The following is a 13,954-nucleotide window of genomic DNA, read 5'->3' on the forward strand; positions in this document are numbered from 1 at the left end:
CTCCATCAGGCCGCCTCCTCCTTCTCGTCTCAGCAAGTAAAACCTCGGAATGCAATGATTTTTGTAGAATAGTTTATGAATAGTTCGAAGTTTCCTTGTTTTGGTGTCTAAGTTGTTGATCTCTGATTGTGGCCATTTTATAATTGCACAGCTATACTGCAATACTGGTACTACAAGTTGGTTTATAGCTTTGATTTTGTTCATTGGAGAGAGGGACGACTTCACAATTAGTCTTATTCTGTGTACATACTCTTTGCTGATTATTTTATGCATTTTTTTGTGTTGTATCTGGAGGCCTTCTTCTATTTCGAAGTATTCGTAGGATGCTTCGTTTTCTAGTTCCTGCCTGTATTGTTGTACTTTCATCGATTGAAATATTGTGTTATTTTTGTTTTACCACGCAGAAATGTGCATTTGGCGCATTTATCAAGACCAAATTCCATTTGAATGTCCTCCGAGTGGAGCTTTACGACTTTGAGTTGATTTGCCAAGTTGTCATCATTCGGTGTAAACAGTTTTAGATCATCCATGTGCAGTAGATGTGTCGCCTTTCTTGGTTATTTGGTCATTTTCGCTGTTGCACATTGTATCTTTACCCCTGGGATTTCCATTTTTCCTTCCAAGTGAGTTTTATTAGCAGCGGTGTATTCCAGAGCGTCATTTCTTTCTCTGAGTGTGACTATTTGGGGGTTAACTTTGTATATTTGCATGCATTTTATAATCCATGAATGTGGGATACTATCAAAGGCTTTTTTGTAATCTATCCAGGCCGTGGATAAGTTAGTTTGTCGGAGTATGGTCTTGTTTAGTAAGAAATGGTCTATCGTTCCATAGCATCCCCTCTTAAGCCGCTGTCACACCTTGACGTTTTAGCCAGCGTATGCCGACGTATGAAAAATTTGGCGAATACGCTGGCACACGTCGAATACGTTATGGGTAAGTTTTGTATACGTTAAGAGCACGCTGAAGCACGCTGGCATACGTCGTAGTACGCCGAGCTCGTCGACAAATTTTGTGCATGCACAAAATTTGTCGACGTATGCCAGCGTATGACTCACACCAGCACTCAATTTTGATACGTCGGCAGACGCTGGCTAAATCGTCAAGGTGTGACAGGGGCTTTACATCCTTTCTGTTCTGTCTCTAAAGCTCCTTGTTGAGTGAGGTGTTCGTAAATTTCATCGGTAATTACCCTTTTTAAAAGTTTGTATGCTGTTGGTAAGCATGTTATCGGTCTATATTTGCGGGGTAGATGAGTTTCATTCGATTTTGGGATGATAAGAGCGTTGCCTTCTGTGAACCGTTAATCCGTTGGCTGTTCCCCTTTGATGATTTCGTTAAATGCTACATCGTAGTGAGGGTGGAGAGCACACAGTTGCTTTCGCCAGAAATTTGGGATGTCATCCCGGGCCTGGGCATTTGATATTCGGCGTCTTTGTGAGATGTTTTCTGATTTTCTCTTCATCTATTAACATTGAGTGCATTCCCTGTAGGTGTTGCTTTTTATTTTCCAAGTGTCACATCTAATCAGCTTCCTTGTTGTGTTCTCTTTCGTCTTCATATATCCCTTTCCAGAATTTTTAAAGATCCTCTTTTTGGGGAGAGTTGCCACATTTTGTTTCTGTTTCCATAGTTCTCGGTAGCACTTTTTCGGGTTGTTTTCAAACTGTTGATTTTGCTTTCTTCTGTTGTTGGCCTCATTATCGTTTTTCCCCTGCTATCTTACATTAGGAGCTTATTATGGGCAGCTAATGGTTCTTGCTCATTCTTTTCAATGTTGTATTTATTACTTGCAAAATCGAAGATTTTTCAAGTATATTGGTCGGTTGCGTTTGTTATTCTGTCTGTCTGTCAGTCTGTTTGTTTGTTTGTTTGTTTGTCACTGGCCTACAGGTCACAATTCTAAACCGATCGTCACGAAACTTCACCAAGTTGTAGAGGTCGTCCCATTTGAGAACCCTATTGATCTTGAGGTCAAAAGTCATCTGGAGGTCAAATTTCTAAAATCGCCATTTTAAATCTGATTGACTTGAAAATTGAACAGCATTTGTATATTGAGTCACTAAATAGGAAAACCAACAATTTTTTTTAGGTCAAAAGGTCAAAGGTCAACTCAAGGTCAAACTTCCAAAATCATCAATTTTCATCTGAAAAACCATCGATTTCATCCGATTGACTTGAGAATAGAACAGCATTTGCATATCGAGTCAATCTGTTGTTCATTGGAGAGAGGGAGGACTTTACAATTAGTCTTATTCTGTTATTTTAGTCTTATTCTAGGGCGACTTCACAATCCAATCTGTTGCCAATCTCTCTGTTATTAGGCTTCCAGTGAGGTTCCCACTGGAAGCCTATTGTTCTTGTAAGGATTATTATTCTCACACAGTTTGTGGAGACGATTCCGAGAGAATTGTTATAGCTAGCTCCACGAAACTTTAACTCATTGTAGATACCAATGTAACTTAGTGCATCATGAATTTTGTTTTTGCAATTTTGACTTAACATTGGCTGCCATTGTCTATACTCTATGATGTCATAAACTTTAATCATCTTCTCCAGAACAGCTGAACGAACCAATGCAAAATTTTACAAGTGTGATCGCCTAGCCATGGTGAAAAAGTTTGCAAAAAAAGTCATTGATCATGTGGTTTGGCAGCCATATTGGATTTAAAAATAAAACTTCACAAAACTGCTTATCCGATCAATACGAAACTTGAAACACAGGTTTACATTCCGATAGGGGAAAGCATTTGCAAACTATGACGTCATCAGTCGTGTGCTTTGGCCGCCATCTTGAATTTAAGCAAAAAATTAAACAATCGTTTCCAGAGTACCTCTTAATAGATCAATGCAAAATGTCATAGATATGATCAACGACTGATGTGGGGAAAAATATTTGTAAACTATGATATCATCAGTCACATGATATGGCAGCCATCTTGGATTTAAGTTAAACCTTTAAACATCTTTTTCTCCAGAACTGCTGAATGGATCAAAACAAAATTTCATAGGTGTGATCAACTCCCCATGAGGAAAAACGTTTCTGAACTATGACATCATCAGTCATGTGGTATGGCGGCCATTTTGCCTGGAAGCCTATCATCACTGCTCGCATTTCTAGTTGTAATTAAACTTGAAATCACATCCGTTTCTGCTCTCCTCTTCCTGCTATCTTTCCTATGCAACACCAGTAAGTTATGTCGGTTGCTCCTTTTCTTTTGGAGTTTGTACTCTGGGAATCTCATCCCAAATGTATGTCCCATCATTCCATTGTGGCATTTGTGGTAGTTCACCATCTATAGGTGACCAATTATTTCTTATTGTCTCGTCAGTTTGTTCATCTCTTATTCTGAGTTCCTCCTCTGTGAATATTTTCTGATAGATGAAATTGTTTTTCTTTGAATTTAGTGTTGCCCCATCACAATTAGCTTTATCAGGGCACATTCTTCAGAAGATCTGTTCCCAGGTGTTTGCACTTGCTTTTCTCATACCTTTTCGTCTGGTAGACTACATTGCCCACAATAAAGTCCATTTTTCCTTTGTTCAGTTTTTCATCTTCATTTTAATTCTCTCTTCTTGGATCATCCAATTCATGTCTTCAAATGCTCGCTATCTTGCTTTGTTTGTTATTTCCTTTATTCTTTCGTGGGTGAAGTATTTTTCCTTCACTGATGCTACTGTATTGAATTTTTTAATGGAACTCTTTCGGCCTTGGCTGCCAGCTTTGTTTGTTTCAACTAGTTCATGAATCTTTCTCCTTTACCGTTAACCCCCCATGCTTCATGCATAGCGTACGATTTGCATCGGAGGATTATTTCCTTCTCCTCTAAACTCCAACTGTGTCCATTTAATCTTCTCCGATTTGTATGGAACCTGGTAGTTGTTGGTTGTGGGACAGGCAAGATCTTTTAAGTTTCTAGCTTTGGTGTTGAGCCCTGTCCTATGGTGAGGCATGGATTACCTTCCCCATTGGAGAAGATGCACTCATTATCATTTTCAGCACACATTCCGGCCGCTCAGTGTGGCCACACAGACTTAGGCCTCAGTCTACGAGGAGTTTGTGTCCCTTTCGTCATTTTCTGTGACTGATTGTCATTGTTTGGCATATTTTCGTTGCAGCCAGCCATTTTGCTTTCCCGAAGAGGCTGTAGGGCCTCAGCTGCTTGTCAGGGGTCACCGATGGCATTCCTGGGGAGTCGTGCCAAGAAGGTAAATCCCCACAGGGCTGTGCACTTTCTCGTTGGTTTTCTCTTCACTGGTTCACTCAATAGCTTGCCTTCTGCTCGGGATTGCTCACGAAGGAAGCATGTACATTGTACAACCCATCATGTAAGTGTTCGCTCTCCTTTTGCGTTTTCCATTATACTTGATTGTGTCGTACTTCATCTTCCAGAGTCATTATTATTGTTGTCCTTATTGTTGTGTCAATTCAATGAGGCTAGCTGTAATTGTTCATACATACCATTTTCTTGACTTGCATGGAAGGAAATTTTTGCATGGAAAACTGATGGATCACCTTGATCAGTGAAACCCAAGAACGAAACTCTAATACGTACATTTTATATCACCTGCGCATAGCTTAACCACATACTGAAATGCAGAACAGGCTCCTTTATGACTGGATACTATAAGAACACCCTCAGTGACTGGGTACTAGATATATCTCCCTCTGGCACGGGGTATTATATCGCCCTGTGTGACCCGTTACTATATCATCCTCTGTGACTGCGTATGATATCATCCTATGTGACGTCTGTGACTGGGTACTATATTATCCTGTGTTCTGTTTCAGCTCGAGCTTGGTGACTCTTCAAGCAAAGAGAGACAGAGAGAGACATGGAACAGCCCCAGTCGGTAGGTTTTTGGATCAATGTGTTGTACCCTGGTTTCTTGTTTTGTGTTCTCACCATTATTACATGTTCCCTGTTATTGTAAGACATATATCAAACTCTGTACATGTAAAACGCTGCTCATGGTTTGTCCTGCACTGTCATTCTCTGGGCCTATGTCTGCACTCCGTCATCACTGGGACCTTGTTTGAACACCAAGCCCCATGGACATAACATTCATGTTTGGAACGTTGTCGATGCTGTTCTACCTATCTTACAATTTATTATTGCCACCTGAATTTGACCTTTTTAAAAACTTCTACAACACCTTAAAATTATGATATGCCTTCCTATTAATTTCGTTTTATAATTAACACCTCATACCTGCCCCCCAACCACTCAACCCCTCCCCACCCCGCCTCCCCCCCTTCCGCCCCCACTAAATACACTCAAGTTATCATGATCATAACAACGTGGTAAGCATGAAAGTATAAACATAAGACTGGCTGAAATTATAAATACACGAATGCCTACATGTGCAGGACGAGTATGAGATGGGGGAGCTCATGGGTTTGGTGCTGCACACAACAAAGATGGAGGAAGGATATCAACATATTCTGCACACTGTGCTGCACAACGGACAAAGGCACAAGCTGCCATTACGGTACATTTGTCATCTTACTCGAATGAACACCTGCACACATCACGCATGTCATATAACATGAACACATGCACAGTTCACACGTGTTATATTACTCGAATGAACACCTGCACACATCACGCATGTCATATAACATGAACACCTGCACAGTTCACACGTGTTATATTACTCGAATGAACACCCGACCACATCACGCATGTCATGTAACATGAACACCTGCACAGTTCACCCGTGTTATATTACTTGAATGAACACCTGCACACATCACACATGTCATATAACATGAACACCTGCACAGTTCACACGTGTTATATTACTCGAATGAACACCCGACCACATCATGCATGTCATGTGACATGAACACCTGCACAGTTCACACGTGTTATATTACTCGAATGAACACCTGCACACATCACACATGTCATATAACATGAACACCTGCACAGTTCACACGTGTTATATTACTCGAATGAACACCCGACCACATCATGCATGTCATGTGACATGAACACCTGCACAGTTCACACGTGTTATATTACTCGAATGAACACCTGCACACATCACGCATGTCATATAACATGAACACCTGCACAGTTCACACGTGTTATATTACTCGAATGAACACCCGACCACATCATGCATGTCATGTGACATGAACACCTGCACAGTTCACACGTGTTATATTACTCGAATGAACACCTGCACACATCATGCATGTCATGTAACATGAACACATGCACAGTTCACACGTGTTATATTACTCGAATGAACACCTGCACACATCACGCATGTCATATAACATGAACACCTGCACAGTTCACACGTATTATATTACTCGAATGAACACCCGACCACATCACGCATGTCATGTGACATGAACACCTGCACAGTTCACACGTGTTATATTACTCGAATGAACACCTGCACACATCACACATGTCATATAACATGAACACCTGCACAGTTCACCCGTGTTATATTACTCGAATGAACACCTGCACACATCACACATGTCATATAACATGAACACCTGCACAGTTCACACGTGTTATATTACTCGAATGAACACCCGACCACATCACGCATGTCATGTAACATGAACACCTGCACAGTTCACACGTGTTATATTACTCGAATGAACACCTGCACACATCACACATATCATATAACATGAACACCTGCACAGTTCGCACGTGTTATATTACTCGAATGAACACCTGCACACATCACACATGTCATATAACATGAACACCTGCACAGTTCACACGTGTTATATTACTGGAATGAACACCTATCACGTGTCGTGGTACTCAAATCAATATCAATCATATCACACGTGTCGTGGTACTCGATTACCAACCCCGCTCCCCTCTGTGTCTTTCATTCGCTTGCTTGTTATCTCACCTGGAAGGAAGTCCAGGGGAGCTTATGCGATGGCGCGTCATCAGTCCATCAACACTTGCAACTTCTCCGAAAACGCTGAACGGATTGTGACCAAACTTGGCACAAATTATATTTGTTGTGTTGTGACTAAAGTTTGTTCACGGCATTAAAAATATCGGGGTCTAAGGGGGTTTACCGGGGTAAAAGTGGATCCAGGTTTAAGCCCTAAAATGGGAATTTGCTTTTTCCTCTGAAACTACAAACACTATTTGGATTAAACTTGACCACAACCTTCGTCACCCGTGATGTACCGAAGTTTGTTCACGGCACTAAGAGAATCGAGGTTTAAGGGGGTCTACAGGGGCTTGCCCCCACACCCCCAAATAGGTATTTGCTTTCTTCTCAGAAACTACACACGCAATTTCGATGAAACTACACCACAACCTTTATCACCAGTGATGTTCCAATGTATGTTCAAGGCATTAGAAAAATTGGGGTCTGAGGAGGTATACGGAGTTGGAGGTGGTTTGGAGGTGGGGGGGTTGCCCCCCAAAATAGGGATATTTTTGTTTGTTTGATTAAAGTCTTATGATTATGTTAGTATGATTCTACATGCTGCCCTGTTTTCTAGAAACCACTGAAATTGGTTTAAAATACCTTTAGTCAGTGCAGTATACTGTTTTATGTGTCGGTTTGTCTTTCTGTGTGATTAATGTTCGCTCTTTCACGAGCCTCGATATTGTATACAAAAAAAAAAAAAAAAAAAAAAAAAAAAAAAAAAAAAAAAAAAAAAATTCTCCCAGGTGCGCACCAGGGGTATTGGCCCTATGTTTTTTTTTCATATAGAGTCGGTGAAAACAAAGTGACATGGTGGAAACAAAGAACAGAATATAGTGGAAATGTGAAAACACACCAACAGCAAGGTAGAGGGACACTTCGAAGAGTAATGAAAGTGAGGGGAAAGGATTAAGGATATAGGAGGTGAATAAGCTGGATAAAAATGTAAACAAAGGAAGAAGAGGAAGGGAAAAAGTGGGGATGGAAAAAAAATGGAACAACTAGAACGGCACTCAGTAGAGAGCATACCTCCGCCAGGTGAACAGCTTACGTTTTGTATCCCAGAGTAGACCAGAAAATCACAATACAGAATCGCATTTAATAAAAATCATCCGTCGACAACTTTTTGAGATATCCTGGTATGTATCGTTTTTGACCCGATCTCCCAATTGTTACATATTTATGTGAATGTATGTGAATTACCATTCAGGTCTTTGCTTATCCGTGTGTAGTATATTAAGGGTTGTTGTGGCTGGAGGGTCAGCAGCCCTTCTGAAAAAGTGGCCGGAAACGGAAGTGACCGAAAACGGAAGAGAAAAAGACGAGGAAGAAAAGCGACGGTTATTCTTCTTCCTCGCCCCGCTCCGACGAAAGGTGGGATTGATTGAGCCGTGTGGAAAAGCGGCGTTCCCGAGCCCGTCTGGCGAGAGGAGTTACCGGGAAGGATACCTGCCCGGTGGACGTCAAACTGTCGTGTGGCCGTGCACTGACCCAGCGTTTGGCACCGTTCGCGACACCGTCTAAAAAGACGCGTACGGGTCGCCCGTTGCGGCCTAACACGCCTTGCAAGCGGCGTGGGGCTTTTGGCTGGCTTTCCCGTACCCGCTTCGCGTGGCCACGAGGGGCTGCAGCCGGGGTGCCGGGTACGATACCTGCCCGGTGGAAACACGTCCACCCGGGGTTCGTTCAACCGCCCGAGTGCGGCGACGCCGACCATCATCTTGGTCAGGAGGGGCCCAGAGACATTGTGCGGGACCGAGACCAAAAGGGGGTCGTGAGTACTCACGGGGACACACACATATAAGATGGCCATCTTAATCATAGGGAATTGATTGTGGATGGGGAATTGTTGATGGTTGTTTATTGTTGATTGCTCGGGGAAAATCTCCGTGGTTGTATCATTGAAATTGTATGGTATCATTACCATTGAAATATATCCTTGAACTTCAGTTGTCTCTTGGGTGGAATTCATATGGATTGCGTGGCGAAAGCGCATATATAATATAACTTTCTGGCGAAGTTCCTCTCACGGTCCGGGGGTCACCGAGACCAGGTATTCACCGAGGGGACCACGTAACAGAATTGGGGGCTCGTCCAAATTACGATTTGCGGTTTCGCAATTGGGTCTACGTCCGGGATCTAAAATTGTATAAAATAATAAAATAATATTTTTATTAATTAAAATTTATTAATTAAGTATTAATTGGAAAATTTTTGGGGAAATTGGGGTAAAGTCTTGGGTGAAGGTTAACAGGTGTTAACGATAGTCACCATGGCGTTTGTGGCACAGAACTTTGCGGTAACACCGAGTGAGGCACAGTTCCGAGCGTTACTAAAGTCGGACCTCTTGAAATTGGCCAAACATTTTAACTTGGAGGTCCGAACTAATTTGAGGAAGGCAGAGTTGCAGGCCACGGTGATACAATCTATGGTGGGATTAGGAACATGGGACGAGTTAGCCTGGGAGTGGCTACCCGAAGAACCAGAAGATGTTGAGCTCCGGAAACTGGAGTTGCAATTACGGAGCCAGGAACGGATCAAAGAAGAAGAAAGGAAAGCAGAAAAGGAAAGAGCAGAAGAAGAAAGGAAAGCAGAAAAGGAAAGAGCAGAAGAAGAAAGGAAAGCAGGAAAGGAAAGAGCAGAAGAAGAAAGGAAAGCAGAAAAGGAAAGAGCAGAAGAAGAAAGGAAAGCAGAAAAGGAAAGATCAGAAGAGGAAAGGAAAGCAGAAGAGAGGAGAGAAGAGAAACAAGCAGAGGAAAGGAGAGTGGAACGAGAACTCCAGGAAAGGTTAGAAGGGAGAAAAGCAGAGGAGAGGAGAGCTGCAAGGGACCTCGAAGCAGAGGAGAGAAAAGCGGAAAGGGAATTAAAGGAACGTGACATGGAGCTTCAGCAAGAAATCAAATTCAAGGAGCTGGAGTTAATGAGAGAATGGGGAGAGGCACCACCCTTGCTGACGGGGTCGACACCTAACCAGAAAACCTGGGATGTGGGCAGACATGTGAGGCTGGTTCCACCGTTCAGTGAAAAGGAAGTCGCGAAATTTTTTCCACACTTTGAGAAAGTGGCTCGACAATTAAACTGGCCGGAGGAGGCCTGGACCATACTCGTACAAAGTGTGCTGGTGGGGAAAGCTCAGGAAATTTATTCGGCGCTACCAATGGACCAATGTGCAGATTATGAGGTACTGAAGAAGCACATCCTCAAAGCCTATGAGTTGGTTCCAGAAGCTTACAGGCAAAAATTCAGGAATGCCAGGAAGAGGGAGAGTGAGACCCATGTGGAGTTTGCCAGAGTGAAAGAAAACATGTTTGATCGGTGGTGTGAGTCAAAAGGAGTCGGGAAAGACTTCGAAACATTGCGTGACTTGATCCTGGTGGAGGAATTCCAGCAGTGTGTCCACGAGGACATCAAAGTGTACCTGCAGGAAAAGAAAGTACCAAAGTTGTGGGACGCAGCCACCATGGCAGACGATTATGCCTTAACCCACCGAATAGGGGTCCACAAACCTAACTCCTCGCCTAGATCTCCGCAGGGGAGGTGGGGAACAGCAGGTGCGGAGAACGACAATACATGGCGGCGGCCTCGAGATGATTATGGGGACAACTATGATACCCCACCTGTTCGAAATCAGAGGGATGCGGGCCCAAGACAAACTTATAGTTCGGGGGGCCCGAGGCAGACCACGAGTTTTTCCTCCGGGCCTACTTGCGCTTTTTGCAAGAAACCTGGACACTTGATGTCCAGTTGTTACCGCATGAAAAGGGAAGACCCAGAGCGGAGTCCGACTATTACGACTCCAAATGCAATGGCCATTGTGAGAAATCGCCATCAAAAGGGTTACCAACCATTTATTTCAGAGGGGTTTGTGTCACGGGATGGAGCCTCGACTAACCGGAAACCGGTTAGGATATTGAGGGACACAGGGGCACATCAATCTTTAATGCTTGAAGGCATTTTGCCATGGTCCGAGGAGACGGCAACGGGGGATAGTGTTCGTTTACAGGGGATCGGGGGCGGTGTTAGTGCTCCCCTTCATGTCATCCATTTGGAGTCCGATTTGGTGTCAGGACCGGTCACCGTCGGTTTACAAGCCACGCTTCCTGTAGAGGGTGTATCTGTGGTTATCGGGAATGATTTGGCCGGGGGTCAAGTTTCTGGTAACCTGAGGGTTGGTAAAGAGCCCAGCAGGGAAATTAACGCCACACCAGCTCGGGATGGCGACAAAAGTGCCAAGTTATTTGTAGGGGGACTGAACTTCAAAACAGAGGAAGAAGTTCTGACCTCTGTCTTCAACAGATATGGGCCGCTGGTGGAAGTGCGGTTGGTAAGAGACTGGGAAACGCAACAGTCAAGAGGGTTCGGCTTTGTCACGTTTGCCAGCACAAAAGACGCCAGAGAGGCAGAGAAGAATTGGAATGGCAAGGATTTGGAGGGTCGGACCATAACAGTAGGGAAGGCATTTCGTAGGCGTCGAGAGGTCTACAGGAGAGGACAACTGGGCGGTAGTGTTGGTGGTGGCCGCAATCAATATTATTATGGAGGCTCCCTGAGTTACGGCCGCTCCCGAAGGAAGGATTGGCAAAGTAGTGGCCGAAAAGGAGACCGCTATTCATGGGACGACAGGGACAAGTGGTCCCACCCTAAGTATTAGGGAAGTTCTGAGAAGCTGAAGCACTGAATGCGGCGGAGCCGCCGAGCCAAGATTCCTACACGGATTAACCGTGAACGCCGTTCCTAAAGGCGTCCATGTAGTGAACTTTCATGCACGGACTAACCGTGAACTCCACGTTCCTCAAGGCGCCCATGTAGAGAACTTTCCTGCACGGACTAACCGTGAACTCCACGTTCCTAAAGGCATCCATGTAGTGAATACTCGGCTTGGCCTCCCGGAAAAAGTGCTATCGAGTGGCTTAACTTTGGATCTTTGATCAACCCCTTAACCTTCATTCACAAGAAACTGACGGTCAAAGTCAGAGGGTCATGAGATGGAGTTTGATTTGGCAGGGACAATGTCGTTGCTGGTGCTTAGTCCAGAGTGAGTAATCTGGAGGGGTTGTGGTAAAATTTTGGTTGCTTTATTGTTAAGTGATAACTGTGCCCGGGGGGAACTGATAATGTGGGGGGGTTGAGTTATCTGGTTTGTTTCTCCAAATTGGCCGGCAAAGAAAGTTTTCGCTGGGTTCAAACTTTCTTTCTTGAAGGGGGGGAGTGTTACATATTTATGTGAATGTATGTGAATTACCATTCAGGTCTTTGCTTATCCGTGTGTAGTATATTAAGGGTTGTTGTGGTTGGAGGGTCAGGAGCCCTTCTGAAAAAGTGGCCGGAAACGGAAGTGATCGAAAACGGAAGAGAAAAAGACGAGGAAGAAAAGCGACGGTTATTCTTCTTCCTCGCCCCGCTCCAACGAAAGGTGGGATTGATTGAGCCGTGTGGAAAAGCGGCGTTCCCGAGCCCATCTGGCGAGAGGAGTTACCGGGATGGATACCTGCCCGGTGGACGTCAAACTGTCGTGTGGCCGTGCACCGACCCAGCGTTTGGCACCGTTCGCGACACCGTCTAAAAAGACGCGTACGGGTCGCCCGTTGGGGCCTAACACGCCTTGCAAGCGGCGTGGGGCTTTTGGCTGGCTTTCCCGTACCCGCTTCGCGTGGCCACGAGGGGCTGCAGCCGGGGTGCCGGGTACGATACCTGCCCGGTGGAAACACGTCCACCCGGGGTTCGTTCAACCGCCCGAGTGCGGCGACGCCGACCATCATCTTGGTCAGGAGGGGCCCAGAGACATTATGCGGGACTGAGACCAAAAGGGGGTCGTGAGTACTCACGGGGACACACACATATAAGATGGCCATCTTAATCATAGGGAATTGATTGTGGATGGGGAATTGTTGATGGTTGTTTATTGTTGATTGCTCGGGGAAAATCTTCGTGGTTGTATCATTGAAGTTGTATGGTATCATTACCATTGAAATATATCCTTGAACTTCAGTTGTCTCTTGGGTGGAATTCATATGAATTGCGTGGCGAAAGCGCATATATAATATAACTTTCTGGCGAAGTTCCTCTCACGGTCCGGGGGTCACCGAGACCAGGTATTCACCGAGGGGACCACGTAACACAATGGTGAAGAATCACTTTAAAAACTTAATAATTCTCATATCCGAATCCATATTCAGATCTTCACCAAAATCGAGTCGATCCTTCCTTGTCACACACACAACCTGTCCACCAAGTTTCGTCCAAATCCATCCACAACGTTTTGAGATATCCTGCTGTATATAGTTTTTGGCCCTCTATCTCCCAATGGTGAAGAATCACTTAAAAAATTCTGGTATCCGGATCCGAATCCGGATCTTCACCAAAATCTAACCATTTCGTCCTTGTCGCACGCGCTACATCTCTGCCAAATTCCGTCCGAATCTGTCCACAACTTTTTGAGATATATTGTTCACAAACAAACAGACAAACATCAGAACCAAGGTTGCCATCTCTTATCCACAAATTGGGAAACAGACAGGGGTGAAAACATAAACCTTTGGTGGCGGAGGTAAAAAGAGAAAACAACAACGGCGACAGGAATGGTGGGCTCCGGAAGAGTTGCTGAGTGTAAAAAGAATGTGCGTGGACGAAGGGGTGGGTAGTTGACCTGGGGTGATGTGTCAGCCATCGTAAAGACAGTGAACAGGCTGATGAAGTTGCATCAACCTGGACGGAGGCTGAGATAGAGCAAAGAAAGGACAGAGGGTACAAGACCAGAAAGGAGGTTGGAGAAAACAGAAAGGCAAGCGATACGAGGGTAAAAGGCCGAGAGACTCAGCTTCATCGCGGGAGATTCCATTAATTTTGAGGACCTTGGTTTCCATGGCAATAAACTGAGCAAGGCGTGAGGCAGGGGCACCAGGCCAAAGATGACACCCGGAGTACTCCACGAGCTGTGAATGACGGCTTTGTGTGTTCTTACAACTCCAGGTTTGCCAAGGAAAGACTTTGCACGATGGAGGGTGGCCAATCGGAGGCGAGCTTT

The 13,954-nt window shown here is 44.5% G+C and overlaps 1 protein-coding gene across 1 annotated transcript in view; it reads left to right on the plus strand.

The window, feature by feature from the left end:
* Nucleotides 1-4,792: 4,792 nt before the first annotated feature.
* LOC137412531 (uncharacterized) overlaps nt 4,793-13,954 on the plus strand; it is a 52,298-nt gene continuing 43,136 nt past the window's right edge. The window contains exons 1-2 of the mRNA XM_068097854.2: nt 4,793-4,854; nt 5,372-5,493. Of these exons, the coding sequence (XP_067953955.1) occupies nt 4,837-4,854; nt 5,372-5,493 (140 nt within the window). The 5' untranslated portion in view covers nt 4,793-4,836. The remainder of the gene's footprint in view (nt 4,855-5,371; nt 5,494-13,954) is intronic.

The sequence above is a fragment of the Myxine glutinosa genome, chromosome 13 (assembly GCF_964187855.1).
Source record: "Myxine glutinosa chromosome 13, kmMyxGlut1.1, whole genome shotgun sequence".
Classification (NCBI taxonomy): Eukaryota; Metazoa; Chordata; class Myxini; order Myxiniformes; family Myxinidae; genus Myxine; species Myxine glutinosa.